Here is a 25,807-nt window from a genome sequence, read left to right as displayed (position 1 = left end):
ATGTTTAAAAATTATAATTAGTATTTTATCAATATATATAAACTTCTTAAGAGTATTTAAAATTCTTTGTTATTTTAAAACCTAAGTACTTCTACTAAAACCATTGCTTAGAAGAATCTCATTTAATTTTTACAAATAGACATTCAAGTAGGCAAAACCCCTAATTTAAAAATTCTAAATTAATAAATCAAAATGTATGTTAAATGTTTCTCATACAGGTACATATGAAGAACTTAAAATTATGTTAACTCTTCTGGAAATACTGAAGTTAAAAATCACTGTTTTACCTTTTGGGCTCCCCGAGCATCCTTTAAAGTGCTTACTAACTCTTCTAGCCCCTTTAACTTTAATTCCATCTCCATTGTTTTGTTCTCCATATTTCTGTGTTCTTGTAGAGAATTTTTCATTTCTTGCATTATCTTCAGTTTGTCATTTTGTAACTGAATCATTGTCTTAGAGAACTTCTCCTGCTGTGCCAAGGGCAAAGCTCCACTGAACTGGCGTCGCAGAGACTGAATTGTCTGGCGCAGATGTTTTGCTCTGTTTCTCCCCTCCAAACGGGCATAATAGAGAGCCTGTTCTTTTTCATCCAATTTCTGTTCTAAGCGTAAATTATAGGCCTCCATCTTCTGCAGTTTCGATGTGACAGACTCCAACTTACCAAGAGCAGTAACTTCACTAATTTGAAGAGAGACAAGGTGTTGGTGCAACTTGGCAATTAGTGCCTTTTCGTCCGACTGTGCCTAATATAAAAATACATATATTTGTACCAAGTTTCAAGTTTTTCCTATGAAATTTATCATGGATTTAATATCATAATTTACTAAACATTTAAAAGTGTGCTACATGAGAGCCCATAAAAATCTAACCTTGCTTTAATACAAATTATCAAAAAATTAAAAAGCAAAAACAGCAAAAAACAGAATCAAATAGGTATAAAATCCAAATCTGGCAACTGGCTAAGTAACAGTTGGAATATTACAGTGTGTTGTTGTTTTTTTAACTTCTATATGTAAACTATAATACTGATGTGTACAATGTTATTCACTAATTATTTGTACTTGACAGATCAACTCAGGGATCCTCACATATTTCTTTTTCTTTTTTTTTTATTAATTCTTTTTTTTTTAAATATATTTATTGATTTCAGAGAGGAAGGGAGAAGGAGAGAGAGATAGAAACATCAATGATGAGAGAGAATCATTGATCGGCTGCCTCCTACACGCTCCCTACTGGGGATCGAGCCCGCAACCCAGGGATATGCCCTTGGCCAGAATCCAACCTGGGACCCTTCAGTCCCCAGGCTGATGCTCTATCCACTGAGCCAAGCCAGCTAGGGCAATTTTTATTAATTCGTAAAACAACATAATGTGAGAATATGTGAAAAGCTACATAAAGCTACAAGAGAAAATATTGTTATGAAAGGCTTACTATTTCTCCTCACTGTCTTAACTCTGATCAGCAGTCAGCACAATGCATTTATAGGCATTTAAATGCTTTTCTGTATTATGGTTTTTCGCATTAAGTTGCAAACTAATCAGATTATAATTAACGGGAATATGAGCCTCTATTTGATATATTCTTTAATTAAAACTATAAAATCATCCCAATATCTAATGGGAATTTAGAAAAAAAGAAGAAAATCTATATAGAAGAGCCAACACTGTACATACCTGATAGTCTAACAGTTGCATTCTGAGGGACTCTACTTCCTTTTCCCTGGACTGTTGTTGTACATTCAAAATTTCAACTTGCCTTTTGGCAATGTCAGAAATCTCTCTCAGTCTAGGAAGTAATATTTCAGAAACAATTAGGTGCATTTTCTAAGGAAATAAATAGCAGGATTTCAAATTTTTAGAGCCTTGGAAAAGCCATTAGATTCCATCATCTCTTCTTTGTATGAAATGCTAAAGCAAAATTTCCTAAGTTGTTTCATGAAACATAATGCCCGGAGAGGTTAACATGTGTTTCATGGAAAAACTCCATTTTCAATACCCCTCCTCCCTTGAAAATTCATAATACACAGTATCGTGTTAAATGTTCAGAGAAGTTTTAAAATGAAAATTATCTGAAACTATACATATATAGCATTTTCCAAATATATGCGGCCAATAAAAGGGGGGGCTTTATGGTAATTTGTTAGGTTTCCTATATGACTACTGTGAGAAGACTACACAGGTAAAGTAAAATGCATTTTACTGTAGGTTGAAATAATTTTAGTTCCGTGTGACAGATAACTTAGGTTTCCTCATATTGATTAGAAATTCTCAATGACAGTTCTATAAGTTTTGATTAATTAAAATATAATGAATTAAAATATAATAATTAATTAAAATGAATAATATAAGTTTATTTCAAAAGGTAAGGTGCATGAGATGAAAGAATTAAAAAGAAGTATTCTTCACAGTGAAAATGGTTAGAAATGACTGATATTCCCAAAAGGATATCAAAGCTCCAAAAAATGGCTAGTGTTAACAAAATTATATAGGTTTCAGGTGTACAATTATGTAAGACATCATCTGTATGTTGTATTGTGTGTTCACCACCCCAACTGGGATCCTCACACTTTTCCACTGAAGTAACGCATGATTACAAAGGAGAGTGAATACATAGCATCTACCTGGCACATAGTATTTACACCTTACATATATTTTGTGTTCTAAGCAAACAAACTGTTTCCACACGTGAAATGAAAATAACAATGTTACTTCATGTTAGTATTTGTAATTGTATGAGTTAACACCTGTTTAATATCTAGCACAGTATACATAGCAGATACCCAAAATGGAATAAAAATCTGAATGTTTCATTATATTTTTACAGTAACCTTCTAAACGGATAAAAGACGTACTATTTCTTCCTTAATAAAGTGAAAAAACTTAAGTTTAAATAAATTAATGGTCCTCCCCCAAAAATTTTTAATATGCAAAAGAACTACTTAATATTATTTAATCATATTCTTTTAAAAGGAAACCAGTATTAATTGCCACTAAGAATATTACCCCTGTACCACTTTAATTAGGTTTCTTAAAGACAAATTAGAATAGACACATCTAATCAAATGACCAGAAAGTTTACTTGCACTCACTTTGACACTTCCACTTTTAGTTCCATTTCATTCTTCTCTAATTCTAGAATCCGTTGTCTATCAGCATCACTTACTGTCTTGCTCACACTATCAGCTAATTCGTCTCTTAACATCTGTTCCACCTTCTGTGCTTCCAAGTTGATTTTGGTAAGCTAAGAAAAAATAACAAAAAATATTCAGATATTTCAGCTTTTGAAGAGATTTTCCCTTTATTGTTATTTTAAAAATTTATCTTTATTGTTAACAGTATTACAGATGCCCCCTTTTTCCCTATTAACCCCCTCCATCGTGCACCCACCACCCCCCAAAAAGGTTTTCCCTTTAATTTAGCTTTAGCATACTGCAGTCCTCTTTACTTTGCATTACCAGATGCTGAATTGATTGTGAGGTAGTAAGAATAGATTGAAAAGGGTAAAAAAGAGAGTCAGAAACAAATTATGCAAACTCTGATTATGCACCAATCCACCCAAAGTCATTTATGTTAGGCAGCTCACAATCCAATGATATCAGAATTTCTGATATTCTTAATTTGCTAGGAATGCAGTACACTCTTTATATTTTACTTCAATTATATAACCTATAAGTAAATCTAAATGAGTTAAAGTCTTAATATATATTTAGTGACAGTAAAATAAACAACACCATGCTTTAAAAATTATACTAATTCTCAAGGTAAAACAAATGTTACATGAAAGTTACTTCATCATAAATTGTTGAATTTTTGTAAACTGTATTTATTGCCATTCACTTTAATTATTCTGAACATGTCAAAAAGGTCTAAAACCTCATATCTACACTAATAAAAGAGTAAGATGCAAATTGACCATACCTTCGCAACGCTCACCAGCCAATCAGGAATATGCAGATTAACCCAACAAAGATGGTGGGTTAATTTGCATACGCAGGTGCCGAGTGGCCGGGGGTGGGGCGGGATGCTTGTGTCGTTGCCGTGATGGTGACACAGGCATTCCACACTGCCCCAGCCGCTCAGGGCCTCTGGGCAGTGTGGGAAGGTGGAAAGGTGGCTGCGGGCCAGAGCGAAAAGGCGGCTCTAGCCGGAGCCAACGTGGTGCCAGCAGCCAGGGGAAGGAAGGCCCATTCTTACATGAATCTTCATGCATCAGGCCTCTAGTTAGAATATAAAGTCCCTGAGAGCATAGATTACTGTTTGCAGTATTTTGTTTCCTGCTATAACTCCAGCCCCTATGCAGTGTCTGGAATGAAATAGGCACTCAATAAATATTTGTTAAATGAATGGGTAGTAGTGGAAAGGCATTCCATTATTGAGCAAATAAACTTTTTTGCATATTAAATCTAATCATGTAATGCTAGTGAGAAATAAAAACTCATTCACAAAAATATTTGCTTTCTTTATAAACATTTAAAAACATCTTTTGTTTTTATCCATTACATAAAACACAAGCACTATATGAATATGCTACTTCAGAGATACAAACAGACCTCTTACATAATACAATGTCTACCATGATTAATTCCTTATTTTCCAATTACATGATAAAAATGATAACATCGAACCTCAGCAAATTTGGTTTCCAATTCAAAATTACGTTCTTCCATTTGTTTTAATGAAGTCTTTATGTGTTCATACATTTTCTGAGAATGTTCAGCCCGCTGCCTTTCATTTAATTCCTTCATCTCTAGCATAGTGATTTTTTTTGAAATAGAAGCAATCTCACTGTTGGTTATTGATTTCTTTGTCTTATCCATGTTAGATTCATTTCCTGTATACAACAATATTTAAGTTAATCTTACGCTGTTCTTATCAAAATTATATTCTAGATATTTTAGACATTATGTTCAAGGGATAACACATGAGGCTTTTAAATTATGACAGATCCAGATTCCAGTCATAGCTCTGTTATTTCCTGTCTACCTGCTGCCTATCCCATTTAATCTTTCTGGCATTGCATTCTTCATCATTCAAATGATAACAAAAATTATTCCTTGCCCTAACCAGTTTTGCTCAGTGGATAAAGAGAGTTTCAACCGCAGACTGAAACGTCCCAGGTTCAATTCCAATCAAGGGAACATACATTGGTTGCAGGTTCAATCCTTGGTCCTGGTTGGGGTGCTTGTAGGAGACAACCAATCAATGTGTCTCTGCCATCAATGTTTCTCTCTGTCTCTCTCCCTCCCTCATACTCTCTCTAAAAATCAATAGAAAAATATTCTCAAGTGAGGATTAATAAAAAAAAAAATCCTCATGGAATTATTGAAATATAAAAGGTATACTGTAGATGGTGTCACAGGCAGAGAATCAGAAAAGGGAAAATACGTGTATTTTGTTAACTAAAAGGAAAAAAACTGTATAAGAAGCAATTCAATAAAACAACACTATTTTGTGAATATAAATGCACTGACTTTATTTTAAAGTCTCATGGAGTCAAACTGAAAGTAAAATACGAAGTCATATGATTTAGGGATCTCACCAAATATCTTCTTTAACTATGAGTATTACTTAGCCTTTGTAAACATCTAATATCAAATATTTTAAATTATTGTATTGGTTATTAATCTCATAAATACAGATACATATATGCATATATGTATATCTAATATTATGTAATACATATATGATATGGCTTGTTTTTGGACATAAAAGTCTGTGGTTAAATCAAATGAGAACAAAATAAAAAAAAATTTACCATGAGAAGGCATCACATAGGATTACCATTAGTTACTTAGTTGTTTTTTGAAAAGCAGAAAACTAATACGTTTGATTTGCATAACTCACATACTCCAGGGGGGAAAAAACACACACAAATTTGGTACAGTGTTTTAATTTTTTGGAGAATCAATTAATCATATCTTCAGCGAAAACAATTATTTTAAGGAACTAAGCAGTGATTCATAACACTAATAATAAGCTTGAGTTTTAGAAATGAATTTGCTCAAAGACATATATATTTAAAACAAAAAATAAACAGTTTTGGTATCTATCTCAGTTTTAAGAAGTACTTCATTTTGTTCTGTATGTAACTTTAAACATATGAATTTAGAATAGCTACTATAAGCAGTGATCAAATAACTAACAGTAACAGTTTACTGAAGAAGCTGAAAGTGTTAGTCAATCAGTCCAGGCAACCCTCAACACCATGAATGAAAGAAAATAAATGCTCTAAATATAAGTATACAAAGAACATAAAACCCTTTCTCCATTCATTTCTGTGCTAAACTATGATAATGAAGAGAGGCAGGTCACAGGGGCTGCAGATTAGCCATGTGTACATTCTTGTGTTTGGAGTTTTCTTAGAGAGAGGGGGTAGTCCACAACTACCCAACATCACAAACTCCTGGATAATAAAACCTAATAAAGTGACGCTTTTAAACAAAGATATAACAGAAATTAAAAAAAGCTTTTAAAACTTCCATGACATAAAGCCATGTATGGGAGAGATGAAGGTATTTGAAAATTAAGACATTTCTAAAGATATTCAGACCTTATTAAAAAGAAATAGGGTAAAATAAACAGAAAACTTACTAATATTTTATGTAATACACTTTTTTATATCTTAAATGGTATCTTCTGTCATGTAGAAGCTACATGGAAATCAATTCACTTCAAATCTCTTAATGAATTAAAAATTACATTTCTAAAAGTGGTTTATTTTAGACTTCCCATTGTTAGGTCTCTGTAAACTACATATCTCAGTTACCAATATAATAACACAGCTCTACTAGTACTTAGTAACAGAAACTATGAACAGCTTAGAGCTCTAAGGTCTAGAAAACAAAAACATGAAAACATCTTAACCAAAGCAGCAAATTTATGTGAAAATTATAAATCATAATGCTAGCAAGATAAAATGATTTAAATGCTATAAACTAAGATAACCTATTGAAAAACTAATATGGAAAGCCTTAGCAGGAGCAACGAATATTTTAATACTCTCTGAGACAATAATAACGGCTAGATATACATGAAGATGTTCACTGTAGCACAGGCGTCCTCAAACTACGGCCCGCGAGCCACATGCGGCCCACCGAGGACATTTATCCGGCTGGCCGGGTGCCGCTGCCTGTCCTGCTTAGCAGCCGACTCATCCCGGGCCCGCAGTGTGCATAGGAATTTGTTTATAGTTGTTGTTTTTTAAACTATAGTCCGGCCCTCCAACCGTCTGAGGGACAGTGAACTGGCCCCGTTTAAAAAGTTTGAGGACCCCTGCTAGCACTACAAGCAATAACAGAAATGAGAAAAGCTAGTGATGTAATTAATCACTTGAACACTGAAAGGTACTACATAAACATTTATATTTATAAGTATAATGAATAAAACATAGCAATAGTTTGACATCTACTAAATAAATATAGCGTATGTTTATTATAATTTAATGTGCAATATTTAAGTGTACACAAGGTTATACAAAAAAATTATAATTTAGTAGTGGAACTATGGGTAATATAAATTTAATTTTTTGATGCTGTATAGTAAACTTTTAACTTAAAAATATCAAATGATATATTCTTAATAAAATTTTATACATAGTGAAAGACCTCATATTACTGTCATTAAAATACAGGTATTTCAAAATTATCACTAGTATTCACTGATAAATGGTTCAAAACAGCAAATGCTGTTTTTTAACATATAATTTTACTTTGAACAAATCTAATTTTATAACTAAAAACCAAATTTTGGTAGAGTTTAGTCCAAGATATTATTCAACTGACTGCCACATTAAAATGTAATGTAGAGAATTCACTTTTATCAAAATACTTCCTTTCCATGTGGTACAGAAAAGGAACTTTAAGTGCAAAATATTCTCTATTAGATCTTAAATCATTTTATATTATTAGAGTCATAGCACTTACCTAATTTAGTTTCTTTTTCCCAAGCTTGTTCAATAGTGTGAAGTTTTTCCTTAGTAATTTCTAGTTCTTTATTTATAGACTCTATTTGCTCTTTTAGAGATGCATTTTCACACTGAATAAAACAGGAACATCATTGAGAAAATACATTATAATTCAGACTACTACCAAAAAAATGACATTATCTGAACTTTATATAATACCTCCTAAAATTTACAATCCAGTTAGTCTTTTTATAAACAAAATTAGAAGTTCTCACACATTAAATTTATACATATCCTATATAATAAAAGAGTAATATGCAAATTCACCATCACTCAGCTACACCCACAAGCCACGCCCACCAGCCAATCAGGAGTGAATATGCAAATAAACCCAACCAAGATGGCTACGGCCACAGAGAGCAGGAGGGAGGCTTGGGTTTCCCCAGCGATGGAGGATGCCAAGCTTTCTGCCTGCCCTTGCCGGCCTAGGCCTCCACTCAAGGCTTCAAAGTTTCAATGATAGAAGATACATAAACCCAAACAGAAATGGCAGCAGCCACGGAGCTGGAAAGAGCAGGAGGCTAGGGTTGCCCGCAGCGATGGAGGAAGCCAAGCTTTCTGCACACCCTGGCCGGCCCAGGCCTCCGCTTAAGGCTACAAAGTTTCAATTATAGAAGATACATAAATCCCCCCAAAAATGGCTGCTGCCATGGAGCAAGCAGAAGGCTTGGCTCTGCTCCAGGCTACAAAGTTTCAATTGTAGAAGATAAATAAACCCCAGATACCAGGGCCTCCGCTTGGGTTGCCAGGGGGTGTGGCCGGCCTGCAAACCACCACAGGCCCCTTGCCCAGGCCGCCCCACGCCCCAAGGGAACCCCCACTCTGATCTGGGACACCCTTCAGGGCAATCCAGCTGGCCCCCACCCATGCACCAGGCCTCTATCACCTATCTAATAAAAGAGTAATATGCAGATTGACCATCACTCCAACACACAAGATGGCTGCCCCCATGTGGTCAAAGATCCTGCCCCCATGTGGACACAAGATGGCCACCACAAGATGGCCAGCAGGGGAGGGCAGTTGGGAGGGACCAGGCCTACAAGGGAGGGCAGTTGTGGGCGATCAGGCAAGCAGGGGAGGGCAGTTGGGAGGGACCAGGCCTACAAGGGAGGGCAGTTGTGGGCGATCAGGCAAGCAGGGGAGGGCAGTTGGGAGGGACCAGGCCTACAAGGGAGGGCAGTTGTGGGCGATCAGGCAAGCAGGGAAAGGCAGTTGGGAAGGACCCAGGCCTGCAGGGGAGAGCAGATGGGGGGTACCAGGCCTGCAGGGGAGGGCAGTTAGGGGTTACCAGGCCTGCAGGGGAGGGCAGTTGGGGGGGACCCAGGCCTGCAGGGGAGAGCAGTTGGTGGTGACCAGGCCTGCAGGGGAGGGCAGTTAGGGGTGACCAGGCCTGCAGGGGAGGGCAGTTGGGGGGGACCCAGGCCTGCAGGGGAGAGCAGTTGGTGGTGACCAGGCCTGCAGGGGAGGGCAGTTAGGGGTGACCAGGCCTGCAGGGCAGGGCAGTTAGGGGCAAACAGGCTGGCAGGGGAGCAGTTAGGCATCAATCAGGCTGGCAGGGGAGTCGTTAGGGGGTGATCAGACTGGCAGGCAGAAGCAGTTAGGGCAGCCGTGGGCAACCCCCGGATCCGGCCTGTTCGGCTGTTCTCTCCGGCCCGCGGAGCCGAAAGAGCGGAGGGTTCTCTTCCTCTCCCCTCTGCTTCTTTACTTTGAATTTATATTAGTTCACACAAACACTCCATCCATGCTTTTGTTCCGGCCCTCCAGTCCAGTTTAAGAACCCATTGTGGCCCTCAAGTCAAAAAGTTTGCCCACCCCTGAGTTAGGGGCAATCAGGAAGGCAGGCAGGCAAGCAGATGGGAGCCAGCAGTCCTGGATTGTGAGAGGGATGTCTGACTGCCCACTGGGATCAGGCTTAAACGGGCAGTCGGATATGCCTCGAGGGGTCCTAGATTGGAGAGGGTGCAGGCTGGGCTGAGGAACACCCCCACCCCCGTGCACGAATTTTGTGCACCGGGCCTCTAGTCCTAAATAATAAAACACTAATATGCAAATGGACCGAATAACAGAACGACCGGTCGCTATGATGTGCACTGACCACCAGGGGGCAGAGGCTCAATGCAGGAGCTGCCCCCTGGTGGTCAGTGCACTCCCATAGGAGGAGCGCCACTCAGCCAGAACCCGGGCTCACAGCTGGTGAGCACAGCAGCGGTGCTCGGCTGCAGGTGGGCGGTAAGGAGCGAGGGGTCCTGGACTGTGAGAGCGTGCAGGTTGGTAAGGGACCCCCTCCCAGTGCACGAAATTTTGTGCACCAGGCCTCTGGTATAATATAAAACATTATTTTAAAATAATCAAAACCTTGTATATCGAATGTGGCCCCTAGAGGCTGCCATGTTCCTTTGGTTAAGCTAGAATACTCACAGCTTCAAAATCATCACACACTAGGGCTTTCTTCCCTCATTCACACAAATAATTACTGAGCATCCCTAGCATGCTATCAATGACAGGTGCTATATGTTAATGGTGAAGAGAAACAAAACACATTTTGGCCTTCAAAGGCCTGACCTTTGGTGTCTGTGGGTATGTATGTATGGCAGGAATTGGGAAGGATGTGTAAGACAGCAGACAGTAAATAGGTAAGCAAACTAACAAAAAAATCATTCAAAATGTCAAGATCTAGAAAGAAACAGAGTATGGACCCAGGGAATAATAAAAAGAGGAATATATAGACAGAGTGGTTAAAGAAGGTACTAACCACTGAAGAAGTGGTTTTTAAGTTGAAACTGAAGACATGAGAAGGGGCCAGTCTTAACAAGAAACCAGCCATGGAATGAAATGATATACTGGTAAACCCAGGTGCTCTAAAGCAGGAAAGAAAGATGTTGAAGTGCTAGAGGACTTGAGCATAGTGAGAAAAAATAAGAGTGGAGAGTGGAATAAGATAAAGTTGGAAATATAACAGGGGGATATATGCACATAAAAAAATAAAGAGAAAAAATAAAAAAATAGCCCGGCCTGTGTGGCTCCGTGGTTGAACGTCAACCCATGAACCAGTCACTGGATTGATTCCTGGTCAGGGAACATGCACAATCCCCAGTAGGGGGAATACAAGAGGCAGATGACTTAGGTTTCTCTGTCATCGAAGTTTCTATCTCTCCATCCCTCTCCCTTTCCCTCTCTCTAAAATCAATAAAACCATACTTTAAAACAATCAAAATAAAACAAAACAAACAAACAAACAAAAAAGAACAACAACAAAAAGATAACAGGGCATGGTATGTCAAGATGACGAACTGGAGCCGAAACCGGTTTGGCTCAGTGGATAGAGCGTCGGCCTGCGGACTGAAGGGTCCCGGGTTCGATTCCGGTCAAGGGCATGTACCTTGGTTGCGGGCACATCCCCAGTGGGAGGTGTGCAGGAGGCAGCTGATCGATGTTTCTCTCTCATCGATGTTTCTAGCTCTCTATCCCTCTCCCTTCCTCTCTGTAAAGTATCAATAAAATATATATATATATAAAAAAAAAAAGATGATGAACTGGAATTTAACTTAATAAATAAAAGGGAATCATTTAAAGATGTTAAACAATTCCGGGATGCAATGTAGAGAATAAAGGGGTAAACAGAAAAATCAGAAATTAGTCAGGAAGATACTATAAAGTCCAGATGAGTGATGATGCTGGTTTAGACTAGAGTAATAGCAATAAAGAAGGAGAAAAGAGGACATACATGAATTAATTATATTTGGGAAATAAAAATGATAGCAAAAACAGTGACTAGAGAAGAACTATAAGGCATCTGCCTTTAACTGAGTAGATAATATGGCATATACATATTGAAACAGGAATGACTATGAGAAAAATAGACATCGGGAGTTCATTTTGGATACATTAAATGTGAGACCCCCTTGAAATATTAGTTGTAAAGTGGTAATTTCACACAGTAGAAGATAGCTTTGAAGTCAGGCTGGAGACATAAATGTAGAAGTTGCCTCATAGTCTATTTTAAGCTAATTTATTATTTCTTTTAATGGATAAAATGCCTACTGTATGCCAGGTATTCTATGCACTAGACTTCAATGGTAAACAAATTCCATCCCAGAACTTGCGTTTTAGTGACAAAGTTGGACAATAAGCTAACATATAACACAAATAGAGGCCCGATGCACAAAATTGGTGCAAGGGGCTTGGCCCTCGCAGCTTGCCTCGGCCCTCACAGCCCCGGCTTTGACTGGAAGGACGTCCAGAAGGTCGTTTGGCTGTCTGGTCTAATTAGCATATTATGCTTCTATTATTATAGCTGTCAGGTCAAAAGATTTATGAAGAACATTAAAGTAGAATAATGAGATTTTTTAAAAAAGGGAATGTTATGATGAAAAGAAAAGTAAGATAAAAGAATAAACTTGCCTATTGGTAACATGCACAATTAAAACCCTATTCTAGATATTGTAAGTACATAGGAGAAAAACAAACAAGGGCTTAGTGTATTTTAAATACTTTTCTACCCTTTTATTTCCAGACTCTTTCAAAGTAAAACTAGGGTCTTGCTCCAGATCCCATTTTCACCCCCACCCTAGTATTGCAGCTTCACTTATTACCATTCCAATCTCTAATCTGGTCATTAATCATTCTCTCCTTATTGGCTCTAAAGTTTCTTTCTCTCTCCCTTCAAACTTCACTGGTCTCATTAAAAAAAGTGATAAAACAAAACAAATCCTCCTCCTGATTCTAATTCAATACATATTTATTTCTCTTCTTTTATCAAACTTACAATTTTTCTATTGCATAATTCAGTTTTTGTCCTTTCTAATCACCCACCCTTTTGTTTAAAATTTGAAAATTCAATTTTAATTACCTTTACTCTCATGTATCTTTACCCTTAAGAGGCATTTATGATTTCCTAGTCCCATATATGATAATCTTTGCACCATGGTTCTACACCATTAATCACCATCTGCGGTCAACATTGATTAGCTCTAACTCTTTGTCAAATAGGAGGTACTAAATATACACATGAATTAAGCAGAGATCCTGATATCAAGAGGCTACTATTCCAGGAGGGAGGCAGACACAGAAATACATATGACTCCTACAAAATTAACATTATTTATTAATACTAACTAGAAATAATCCTAATCAGTTTACTTTTTTGCCAAGGAGAGATAATTACGTTACTTTTTATGAAAATTGTGATTATTTAGATGTAGAAGTAATTCATTTATTTTTATTAACCTTCACACAGATATTTTTTTTCATTAATTTTTAATATGATGTGATAAATAGCAGAACTAGGTACAAGATATAGAACTAATATAGACAGGGGGAAGGAATTTGTTCTATGAAGAATACTTCAGAGAAAAGGAGTCTGAACAAAATTTTGAAACATGAATAGAAATACACTGAGCAGATGAACTGGGAGAGGGGAAGGGGTTTCTAGATAAAGGAAAGAGCATATACAAAAGAATATATGTAAGAAAAGACACTGCGCCGAAACCGGTTTGGCTCAGTGGATAGAGAGTCGGCCTGCGGACTGAAAGGTCCCGGGTTCGATTCCGGTCAAGGGCATGTACCTTGGTTGCGGGCATGTCCCCAGTAGGGGGTGTGCAAGAGGCAGCCGATCGATGTTTCTCTCTCATCGATGTTTCTAACTCTCTATCCCTCTCCCTTCCTCTCTGTAAAAAATCAATAAAATATATTAAATAAAAAAAAAAAGAAAAGACAGTGTTGCAAAAAACCAGTAGTTCAGTTTCTAAAACATTCTATCTAATAAAAGAGTAATATGCAAATTGACCATCACTCCAAGACACAAGATGGCCACCACAACATGACTAGCAGGGGAGGGCAGTTGGGAGGGACCAGGTCTGCAAGGGAGGGCAGTTGTGGGCGATCAGGCCAGCAGGGAAGGGCAGTTAGGGGTGACCAGGCCGGCAGAGGAGGGAAGTTCGGGGCGACCAGGCCTACAGTGAAGGGCAGTTGGGAGGGACCCAGGCCTGCAGGGGAGGGCAGTTAGGGGTGACCAGGCCTGCAGGGGAAGGCAGTTATGGGCAATCAGGCTGGCAGGGGAGCAGTTAGGCATCAATCAGGCTGGCAGGGGAGTGGTTAGGGGGTGATCAGGCTGGCACGCAGAAGCGGTTAGGGGCATTCAGGAAGGCAGGCAGGCGAGCAGTTGGGAGCCAGCAGTCCTGGATTGTGAGAGGGGTCCCAGATTGGAGAGGGTGCAGGCTGGGCTGAGGGGCACCGCCCCCCACCCCCCCCCCCCCCCGGCCCATGCATGAATTTCATGCATCGGGCCTCTAGTACATAATGAAACTCCTTAGAGCATTATAGGAGATGGAGAGAAGTAAATGAAGGCTAATCAAAAAAGGAGGGTGACTTTTATTCTTTTTGTGACTGGTAGCTTTTGACAGGTTTTAAGCAAGGAAGTGACATGTTCAGATTCATGTTGAGAATTATCATTCTAGTGACAGAAGGAAGTATGTAACACTGGAGACAGGGATATGAGTAATGATTACCACAATAAAGATAATAAAGAGCCCTAACCAGTTTGGCTCAGTGGATAGAGTGTCGGCCTGCGGACTCAAGGGTCCCAGGTTCGATTCCAGTCAAGGGCACGTACCTTGGTTGTGGGCACATACCCAGTAGGGTGTGTTGCAGGAGGCAGCTGATCGATGATTCTCTCTCATCGATATTTCTAACTCTCTATCCCTCTCCCTTCCTCTCTGTAAAAAATCAATAAAATATATTTTTAAAGAAAAGATAATAAAGAAAAAAAAATCACCAATAAGGATAAATATATGTTCAGAATTATAACTGAGATATGAGAAGGAGAGAAAGGGATATAATACAAACACAAAAGATTTTTAAATTTTGAGAAGGGCTCAGTGGATCTGCACACTGAAGGGCCCCAGGTTCTATTCCAGTCAAGGGCATATGCCAAGTTGCGGGCTTGATCCCCAATAGAGGGCATGCAGAAGGAAACTGATCAATGATTCTCTTTCATCATTGATGTTTCCATCTCTCCCTCTCTGAAATCAATAAAAATATATTTTTAAAAAAATAGATAAAATAAAGTTAAAATTTCTCATTGATATGTTATCTACAGAAGACTACTTACCTAATTTTCTGATGATAAAGAGGACAGAGGACATGAAAAAAAAAAAGCCCTGGCCAGTTTCTCCAATGGTTAGAGTATAGGCCTGTGCACCAAAGGATCTTAGGTTGGATTCCTGGTCAAGGGCACATACCTGCATGCAGGTTTGATCCCTGGCCTTGTGGGCACATATGGGAGGCACCCAATCGATGTGTCTCTCACATCAATGTTACTCTCTCTCTCTCAAAATTAATGAAAAAAAATATCTGTGTGAAGGTTAATAAAAATAAATGAATTACTTCTACATCTAAATAATCACAATTTTCATAAAAAGTAACGTAATTATCTCTCCTTGGCAAAAAAGTAAACTGATTAGGATTATTTCTAGTTAGTATTAATAAATAATGTTAATTTTGTAGGAGTCATTGATAGCTATTGGTGATAATGCTTTGTTTTATTGACTGTGTTCCCCTAAGCAAGTAAAGGCAAGTAAAGGCTTTTGAGCCAATAGAATTCTCTATCATTCCACCCCATTAGAGGATCATAAAAGAGAATAAATAATAAGCCAAAAGACATATAATCCTATCCCATATAATAAAACCCTAATATGCAAATCGGCTGAACAGTGGAATGACTGGTCACTATGATGTGCACTGACCACCAGGGGGCAGATGCTCAACGCAGGAGCTGCCCCTTAGCAAGTCAGTGCGCTCCCACAGGGAGAATGCCACTCAGCCAGAAGCCGGGCTCATGACTGGCAAGCGCAGCAGCAGTGGCGGGAGCCTCTCCCACCTCCGCTGCAGGCGGGCAGTAAGAAGCGAGGGTCCTGGACTGCGAGAGGGTACAGGCCCGACTGAGGGATCCTCTCCCGCTCCGCAATGCACAGAATTTCGTGCACCAGGCCTCTAGTTTCTGATAAGGAAGATGAGCAAATCAGAAGCTTAATTTGCCTACCATAAAGGGTATGGAGGTTAAGTGGCTAGAAGAGTTAAGTGGCCACACAAAGGCTCTGGGTCATATTCACTATCAGATTTAAACTTATGCTACCTACTTCATCCTGCTCTTCTGTAACTCTACTATTAAGAAAGAATGGGAATTTGCCGAGCTCATCCATGGCTGGGGAAGAGCCATTAATATCTCACCCACTCTCAGCTACAACCACAAGGAACAGAAAAGCCATGAGAGAATAATTTGTTCTGGGAACAAAGGTAAGGAAAAAGGATGGGTACTTAATGATGCTTCTTTTGACTATAATATTCTATCTGTTCCATGTTCCTTTTTTCTTTCTTAATTTCCTGATGGAAAGAGGTTTGATTCAGGAAAATCATTAAAGTTGACTATGGAGGACGACCTGGATGAAATTGCCCAGAAGGCATTTTGCACTTACAGATACATATGACCAAAGAAAAATGGCTGATATCACAGGGTTCTCAGATCACACAAACTTACCTCTAGGTGTTCCAAGTTATTTGTTCTTTGAACAAGCACATTATCTTTTTGCAAGATGTCCCTGTACTTAGCAGTCAGTACATTGTATTGTTTATTGGCCAATTCTAGTTCAGACAGAGAAACACTGTTATCCATAACTTTTTGGAGAGCAGCAATCTTGAAAATGGCCATCTCCTATGTAAATAAGGATACAATCAGTTAAATTACTGTACTGTTTCTTCTGGTGAGGCACTAGCCACTTTTGAGAAAGATAAGATAATACAACCAAAAACAAAAGAGGTTTTGAGAATAATTTTAAAAATAAGATTTCTCAAAAAAGAAAAAAAAATAGATTTCTCATATAAGAAATATATTGCAATAATAATTAATTTTCTGTTTCATACAACAAATCATCTTATTTGGAATTTTTAATCATAATAAAGTGAATCCTTTAATAAGTCTTATCATAATAAAATAAAATTCAGTTAATTTGAGCAAAATAAAAGAAGTAGCAGGAAAATACATAATTTAGACTGTATCTTCAGCTGGCTTTTCTAAATTTCATAAAATTAAAAAAATAACTTCCCTTTTGACAACTGGATGGCAAAATTAGCATTGCCACAAGTAAATTTTACAAGTTAGCTATTTCTGGTTATTATAGTTACAAAGACTAACTATGTAATAAAATATTTTTTTGTTCACAAAAAGGAAACATTATTTAGGGAGAAAAGAGTTATCTTTATCATATCTATCTATAATAAATAATATCAAAATTTTTAAGTTACTTGGCTCATGTTCTATTCATTAACTACATAGCTATAAAAAGTCACAATTCAAATACATAGTATTAACACCAAAAAAACCCAAAAAACTAAACTTTCAGTTCTCTTCAAAGTAAGCTGATAAAGAAGTAAGGCAAGAACAACCAATTTTATATAGTGAAAAAGATAAAGAATTTATAGTTATAATTCATTCTGAAGTGGAGTAGTAAGGAAAACAAATATTTGTAATGGTGCTTCAGATCTCATTTTGACAACTTTTCTTCTCCATGTAAATACGTACACATTATTCTATAATACCCTTGAGATTTGGTTTCACTTTTTCTTTGGGGAGGGTGAAGGAAGTTGTTTCAGACCCCTCTTAAAATCCCGCCCCCCATTTTTTTATTTTGTTTTTCTACTTGTTGAAAAAAAAAATCCAGCCCTAACCGGTTTGGCTTGGTGGATAGAGCTTCAGCCTGAAGACTGAAAGGTCCCAGGTTCAATTCTAATCAAGGGCATGTACCTTGGTTGCGGGCACATCCCCAGTGGGGAGTGTGCAGGAGGCAGCTGATCAATGTTTCTCTCTCATCGATGTTTCTAACTCTCTATCCCTCTCCCTTACTTTCTGTAAAAAATCAATAAAATATATTTTAAAAAAAAAAGAAAAAAAATCCAGGTTGAACAATCAGGTTGAAGAGGAAGAAAATTCTAGTTCTTTTTCCCCATCTATCTCATACACCAGCTGTATTTGTACTCCAAGGAAAGTATATTCTATAAAATATAATGCAAAAATAAAAACAAGAATACTTACGAGCTAACAATTTCTTATTATATGTCCAAGTAAAAATAGCTTTTATTTTTCAACAGGTTTTTTTTGTTGCATCATGATTCAGCTTTAAGAATACATTGAAAACAGGGTTCTTAGCATAATAATTTCACCCATTACTATATTTAAAAGGGTATGATAAGGAACTCAAGTTCATTTTAATTTTTACTTTAAATTCTTCTATTTATATGATGCTATGTAAATTTAGACATGTCAACTGAACACACACATGCTTAAAATAAGCTACATTGTCCCTAGCTGATTTGGCTCAGTGGATAGAGCGTGGGCCTATGGACTGAAGGGTCCCAGGTTTGATTTCAGTCAAGGCACATGCCCAGGTTGTGGGCTCGATCCCCAGTGGGAATGTGCAGGAGGCAGCCGATCAATGATTCTCTCTCATCGTTGATGTTTCTATCTCTCTCTCCCTCTCTCTTCCTCTCTGAAATCAATAAAAATATATACTTTTAAAAAGCTACATAATAAGGTCAGATTTACAACAAGGTGCAGAGGAGTACATATAGCATGTAACATTTTGTGTCTTTGTTAACATTTGCAAAATGAAATGTTAGAAGGATAATCAGTTACCTATGGGGGTGAAAGGTACAGGGTCAGAAGATTTCTCTGACTGAATTTTTGAATATGCAAATACATCTATACACAAATTTTTAAAAAAGAAAAAACTAATCCCTGAAGTTAAAAACAAATGAGCTTCAATATATATTAAATGTCTGGGTAACCATACAAAGGGAATAATTTGAAGTTAGTGTCAAATATGTTACCCCTTAGAGACAGTCTAAAGAAAATAAAAACTGTAATGAAATTTTAAACTACATCTAGTAGCATTGTTATTGTCACTATTAATACTAATACAAAATTATTATTTTTGAATTAATGTATGAATACTGTAGGATAAAACAAGTAATTATTTTAATGTTAGATTTAATGTTTTTTAATAGAGATTTCCATATAAGAAAACAGAATCATGAGTATAAAATCAAAGGTTATTAAAACTCCATACTATTTACTTACCCCATAATGTTAAATTTGAATTAGTAATAACATTATGAACTCCTGGTTTAAATATATACATAGTTTCCTAATGTGTCCACTGAAAGGAACTAGTACCAATAACACTCAGACAGCAATGACACTTAGTGACCAATTTTTGGGTATCTAAATTCCTTCCCTATTAAAAAGACCAGGGCTGTTTAGAGAAATGGCTTATTCCAAAGCTGGATAAAAAGTATACAAGGTAAATATTGGGCATCTTATTGTGCCAGAAAACTAACAATGCTTTGAAGCGTGGTTCAAAGTCTAATTGATTCTTCTCAAAAGTTCACAAGAGACCCATTGGCCAAAGTTGAGACAAAAAACAAACAAACAAAAAACAATGACTCCAACTATTAAAGCATATTGAATATTTAAAAAGTGTGTGAGTCTGCTAGGACCCTTAGAGAAGAGAACGTGGGAGTGGAGTGGGGGGCAGGAAAAGGTAGAAGCACAGTACAGCTCAGTATTCTGAAAAGTGGTCCTTAAAAGAAAAACATGAAGATTTTATATTATCTTTCCTTTCTGGTAGGAACTATACTTAAAGATAACAAAATAGCCTGAGCTAATAAGGGAAAGCTCTTTCTCCGCTAACAAATCTAGAGCGCATAATATACTAGAAGATGATAATTTTTGCAACTTCTAATGAAATAATTGAATTAGGAAACAACAAATATCAGTGGGTACTAAAGCTATCAGGAGAACTGACAAAAAATTGATTATTTGCATGGTACCAAAATTTTCCCAAACAGTTAACTAAAATCATTTAATAATAGAGATTATCATGAAACATGGGACTACCCGATAATCTTGAAATGATGTAATATAAAATATCACTTAAATATAAAGCAAAAAACATTACTTATGAAGTATCTTTGTCAAAAATATTTAACCTGCATATAACCAAGGCTTCCAGGGTAACTTTAGCAAATGCAATGAATAGAGAAACAAGTAAAATTATGCAAAAAAACCCACAATTAATTATCATCATATAAATCATCAACATTTTTCAGAGAGAAAAAAACTGTGGGATTCTATGTTAAAAAGACAAGTAACATTTTAAAAAAAAGAAAGGTCCTTAAATGAATCCTAGGACAACTAAGGAAATATGAATACTGTCTGGACATTAGATGATATAAGGCAGTGGTCGGCAAACTCATTAGTCAACAGAGCCAAATATCAATAGTACAACGATTGAAGTTTCTTTTGAGAGCCACATTTTTTAAACTTAAACTTCTTCTAACGCCACTTCTTCAAAATAGACTCGCCCAGGTCGTGGTATTTTGTGGAAGAACCACACTCAAGGGGCCAAAGAGCCGCATGTGGCTCGTGAGCCGCAGTTTGCCGACCACTGATATAAGGAAATCTTATCAATTTTACTAGGTGTAATAAAGTTATTGTGGTTGTCAAAAAAGTTTTGATTTTAGAGATGCACACTAAAATACTTAGGAGAGAAATGTCTGCAATTTAAATACTCCTAAAAAACAGATGAAGCAATTATGGCACAGTGATAATAAATGTTAACTATTAATCCAGATATTAGGTGTTCATTATACTATCCTTTCTTCTTCATGTTTGAAAATTTTCAATGATAAATATTCAGATTTACCTTAAATCGTTGTAAACGTCCAATTTTTTCACCAACTTCAGCTTCCATTGATATTAATTCATTCTTCTGTTTCTCATTTTCTTTTCTAAGTTGGTGCTCCATTTCTATTAAAGTAGTATATTGTCTTATGAGTGACTTTTCATTGACTTGCAAGACGGTGATTTTTCTACTATAATCTGAAAGTGTTCTTTTCATTTCATCTGAATCCATCTGAAGAGTACTGAGCAAGTTCTGCACAAAGACAGAACTTGTTAATTTTAGCTATCTTAGTTTATACAATATCATATATATTCCCTCATGAGAGAGAATCATTGATCTGCTACCTTCTGGATGCCACCTACAGGGGATCGAGCCCACATGTGCACAGACCTGGAACTGAACTGTGACCTCCAGGTTCATGGGTAGATGCTCAACCACTGAGCAACTCAGGCCAGGCTACAATATCATATGTTGACTTCAAAAGTGTTTTACTTACATGATATTCTTTTACTTTTATAGCATCTTGTTGAATTTGACTATCAAGTTTTTTCTTTTCCTCTTTCATTGTTTCAGATTCTGTTTTCCAGGTCTCCTTTTCACTTAAAAAATAAAAATGAAAATGACAATATGGTAAATATAATAAACTATTTACCGCAGGAAGAGAAAATGTCTCATAAAACCAGAGTCACCGTAGTCTCAGTGGTTGATTGTCAACCTATAAACCAGGTCACAGTTCGATTCCATCAGGGCACGTGCCTGGGTTGCAGGCTTGATCCCCAGTAGGGGGTGTGCAGGAGGCATCCAATCAATGATTCACTCTCATAATTAATGTTTCTATTTCTCTCTCCCTTCCTCTCTGAAATCAGTTAAAACATATTTTTAAAGAGTACTGTAGCTATTCAGTACCTAATAACATAAGAATATGAAAATTCTCTTCAAAAAAGATTTAGCCTGAAAGTGACATTTTTATGTAATAAATGCAAGGAAAAAAAATTATTTTATCGATCATTTTCATTCTACCATGAATCATCACCCTACAATTGTACCAATATACCAATGCTGCTGAATCTTATGAAGATTTTATAAAAAATAGAAAATCATTAGGAAAATAGACAACCTCTCTAATTCTGGAAAGCAAGTATCAATATTCTGACCCTACTCTTAAACTTGAGTGTTAAATACTTGCAAAATATTTAGAATACAAATAAAATTAGAAATCATTGGACATAAAAGAAGACAGTGTGGAGTTTCCTTAAAAAGTTAAAAATGGAACTCCTATTTGACTCAGTAATCTCACTTCTAGGACTATATCCCAAGAAACAAGAAACACCAATCAGAAAGGATATATGCACCCCTATGTTCATAGCAGCATAATTTACAATAGTTAAGATTTAGAAACAGCCTAAGTGCCCATCAGCAGATGAGTGGATTAAAAAACTGTGGTACATCTACACAATGGAATACTACGCCGCTATAAAAAAGAAGGAACTTTTACCATTTGCAACAGCATGGATGGAACTAGAGAACGTTATGCTAAGCGAAATAAGCCAGTCAAAGAAAGAAAAATATCACATGATCTCACTCATATGTGGGATATAATGATCAACATAAACTGATGAACAAAAATAGATCCAGAGACAAATGGTGAGGGGTGGGGGGAGGTTAGAGATCAACCAAAGAACTTGTATGCATACATATTAGCATAACCAATGGGCACAGACACTGGGGCAGTTGGGGCTTGCCCTCAGGGGTGGGAGTGGTGGGGTGGGGGTGGTCAATCAGGGAAAAAGGAGACATATGTAAAACTTTAAACAATAAAAAGATGTGTCACAGGCATAAAGAATAAAAATGGCAACAAACAGGTGACTATCATTAATAACCTTAAATGTAAATGACTTATGCTCCAATCAAAAGACATAGAGTAGCCCTAGCCAGTTTGGCTCAGTGTATAGAGTGTCGACCTGCAGACTGAAGGCTTCCTGGTTCAATTCCAGTTAAGGGCACATACCCAGGTTGTGGGCTCAATCCCAGTAGGGGGTGTGCAGAAGGCAGCTGATCAATGATTCTCTCGCAACATTGATGTTTCTCTCTCTCTCCCCCTCTCTCTTCCTCTCTGAAATCAATAAAAATATTTTTAAAAAATACATAGGGTAGCTGAATGGTTAAGAAAACATGACCCATTTATATGCTGTCTATAAGAGACAAACTTCAGAACAAATGACTCACACAGGATGAAAGTGAAGAGATAGAAAAAAATTGTCCATGCAAATGGAAATGAAAAGAGAAAGCTGTAGTAACAATACTCAGATCTGAGAAAACAGACTTCAAAAGATGCCATAGTAAGAGACAATGAAGGCTACTTCATAACACTAAAGGGATTGATCCAAAAAGAGGATATAACCCTGGTAAACATATATGCACCCAATACAGGAGCACCCAAATATATAAAAAAATTTCTGGAGGATTTTAGGTGAGAGATTGACAGGAATACAATCATAGTAGGGGACTTTAACAAACCACTAACATCACTGAACAAATCTTCTAGACAAAAAATCAACAAGGAAACAGTGACCCTAAACAACACACTAGATTAAATGGATTCAACTGGCATTTACTGAACATTTCACCCCAAATTTAGAGAACATACATTCTTCCCAAGTGCACATGGGGCATTCTCAAAGACAGACCACATGTTAGCACTATACTAAGTCTCTAGAAGTTCAAGAAGATTGAAATCATGTCAAGCATCTTCCTAGATCACAATGGCCTACACTAGAAATCACCTGCAATAAAAACATCCAAAAACAGTCAAACACATGGAGGTTAAATGGTATGCTATTAAAGAATGAATGGGTTACCAATGAGATCCAAGAAGAAATAAAAAACTTCCTGGAAACAAATGAAAATGAACACCCAACAACCAAAATCTATGGGACACAGCAAAAGCAGTACAGAGCGCAAAGTTCATAGCACTACAGGCCTATCTCAAGAATCAAGAAAAATTTCCAATAAACAATCTAACCCCACAACTCAAAGAATTAGAAAGAGAACAACAAGAAAAGCCCAGAGTAAGTAGAAGGAAGAAAATAAAGATCAGAAGGGAAATAAATGACGGAGACTAAAAAAAAAATACAAAAGATCAATGAAACCAAGAGCTGGTTCTTTAAAAAATAAACAAGATTGATGAACCTTTAGCCAGAATCATTAACAATGAGAGAGGACCCAAATAAATAGAATCAGAAATGAAAGAGGTGATGTAACAACTGACACCACAGAATTACAAAGGATTGCAAGAAAATACTAAATATCTGTATGCCAACAAGCTGGAAACTTGGACAAAATGAAAAAAAAAAACCTTAAAAACTATATCTTCCAAAGTTTAATCAAGCATCAGAAAACTTGAATAGAGCGATAAACAACCCATGAAATTGAAGCAATAAAAAAACAAAAAAAAAATAAAAAAACTCCCAGCAAACAAAAGCCCTGGTACAGATAGCTTCACAGGAAAGTTTTACCAAATAATTAAAGAAGAACTAATACCTACCTTCCTCAAACTAGTCCAAAAAATTCGAGAGGAAGGAATACTTTCAAGCATTTTCCATGAGGCAAGCATTATCCTAATTCTAAAACTAGATAAAGACACTACAAAGAAGAAGAATTACAGGCCAATATCCCTGATGAACATAGATGCTAAAATCCTCAAAAAAAATTACCAGATCAGATTCAGCAATATATTAAAAATATCATACATCATGACCAAGTGGGATTTATTCCAGGGATGCAAGGCTGGTACAATATCTGCAAATCAATAAATGTGATACATCAGCCCTGACCAGTTTGGCTCAGTGGATAGAGCGTCAGCCTGCAGACTGAAGGGTCACAAGTTCGATTCCGGTCAAGGGCATGTACCTTGGTTGCGGGCACATCCCCAGTGGGAGGTGTGCAGGAGGCAGCTGATCAATGTTTCTCTCTCATCGATGTTTCTAACTCTCTATCCCTCTCTCTTCCTCTCTGTAAAAAATCAATAAAATATATTTAATTAAAAAAAAATGTGATACATCACATAAACAAATTGAAAGACAAAAATCACATCATCACATCAATAGACCCAGAAAATGCATTTGACAAAATCCAACACCCATTCTATATAACAAAAGCCTGATATGCAAACTGTCCCCTCGACCAGGAGTTCGACTGAGAGTTTGACCACTCGCTATGATGTGTGCTGACACCCAGGGAGCGGCGCGGAACATGGCGGGCATCGTTGATGTGGAGCTGGCAGTAGGTGGCAGTGGAGGTGCTGCTGGCCCTGATGGGCCCCAATGAGAGCGGGACCATGACGGGATGGTGGAGCAGGTGAGCGGGCAGTGCCAGACCAAGGCAGGGTCCGATTGCCCCACCAATAGCCCCGCAGACAGCGACCAGCAGTGGTGGCGGGGAGGGGGGCGGCGGGGCCCAGGTGCTGTCCAGGTCCCAGAGGTCAGCTGGGACCTGCCCTTCCAGGCCAGACGCTCCCGCTTCGATTGCCAGCCAGGCCTAGGGACCGCACCCGTGCATGAATTTCGTGAACTAGGCCTCTGGTTGTTGATAAAAACTCTCAGCAAAGTAGGAATAGAGGGATCATATTTCAACATAATAAAGGCCATATATGACAAACCTACAGCCAACATCATACTTAATGGACAAAAACTAAAAACATTTCCCCTAAGAACAGGAACAAGACAGAGATGTCCGCTTTCACCATTTTTATTTGACATAGTACCGAAAGTCCTATCCACACTGATCAGACAAGAAAAAAAGAAAAGACATCCAAACTGGAAAGGCAGTGTAAAACTGTCATTATTCACAGATGACCTGATATTGTACATAGAAAACCCTAGAGACTCAATCAAAAATTGCAAGAGTTAATAAATGAATTTGGTAATGTAGCAGATACAAAATTAACATCCAGAAATCGATGGCATTTTTATACACCAATAATGAACTTTCAGAAAGAGAAACTAAAAAAAAAAACAATCCCATTTACCATTGTAAAAAAAAATTAAGATACTTAGGAATAAACTTAACTAGGAGGTAAAACACCTATAGTAAGAAAGCTATAGATCATTAAA

At 37.3% G+C, this 25,807-nt stretch overlaps 1 protein-coding gene across 6 annotated transcripts in view; it reads right to left on the bottom strand.

Moving 5' to 3' along the window:
* CEP290 (centrosomal protein 290) overlaps positions 1-25,807 on the bottom strand; it is a 122,602-nt gene that overhangs the window by 50,503 nt on the left and 46,292 nt on the right. For all 6 annotated transcript variants that reach the window (XR_013960144.1, XM_080660528.1, XM_080660530.1 and 3 more), the window contains 8 exons: positions 21,193-21,295; positions 20,718-20,948; positions 16,496-16,669; positions 7,922-8,033; positions 4,625-4,830; positions 3,089-3,240; positions 1,674-1,785; positions 288-743 (listed from right to left, as the gene is read on the bottom strand). Coding sequence is in view for 5 of the 6 variants with exons in the window: in XM_080660528.1 (XP_080516654.1) it covers positions 288-743; positions 1,674-1,785; positions 3,089-3,240; positions 4,625-4,830; positions 7,922-8,033; positions 16,496-16,669; positions 20,718-20,948; positions 21,193-21,295 (1,546 nt within the window). In the remaining variant the exon portion in view is untranslated. The remainder of the gene's footprint in view (positions 1-287; positions 744-1,673; positions 1,786-3,088; positions 3,241-4,624; positions 4,831-7,921; positions 8,034-16,495; positions 16,670-20,717; positions 20,949-21,192; positions 21,296-25,807) is intronic.

This window comes from Plecotus auritus, assembly GCF_963455305.1.
Source record: "Plecotus auritus genome assembly, chromosome: 3".
Taxonomy (NCBI): Eukaryota; Metazoa; Chordata; class Mammalia; order Chiroptera; family Vespertilionidae; genus Plecotus; species Plecotus auritus.
This window is presented reverse-complemented; position numbering and strand designations above follow the sequence as displayed.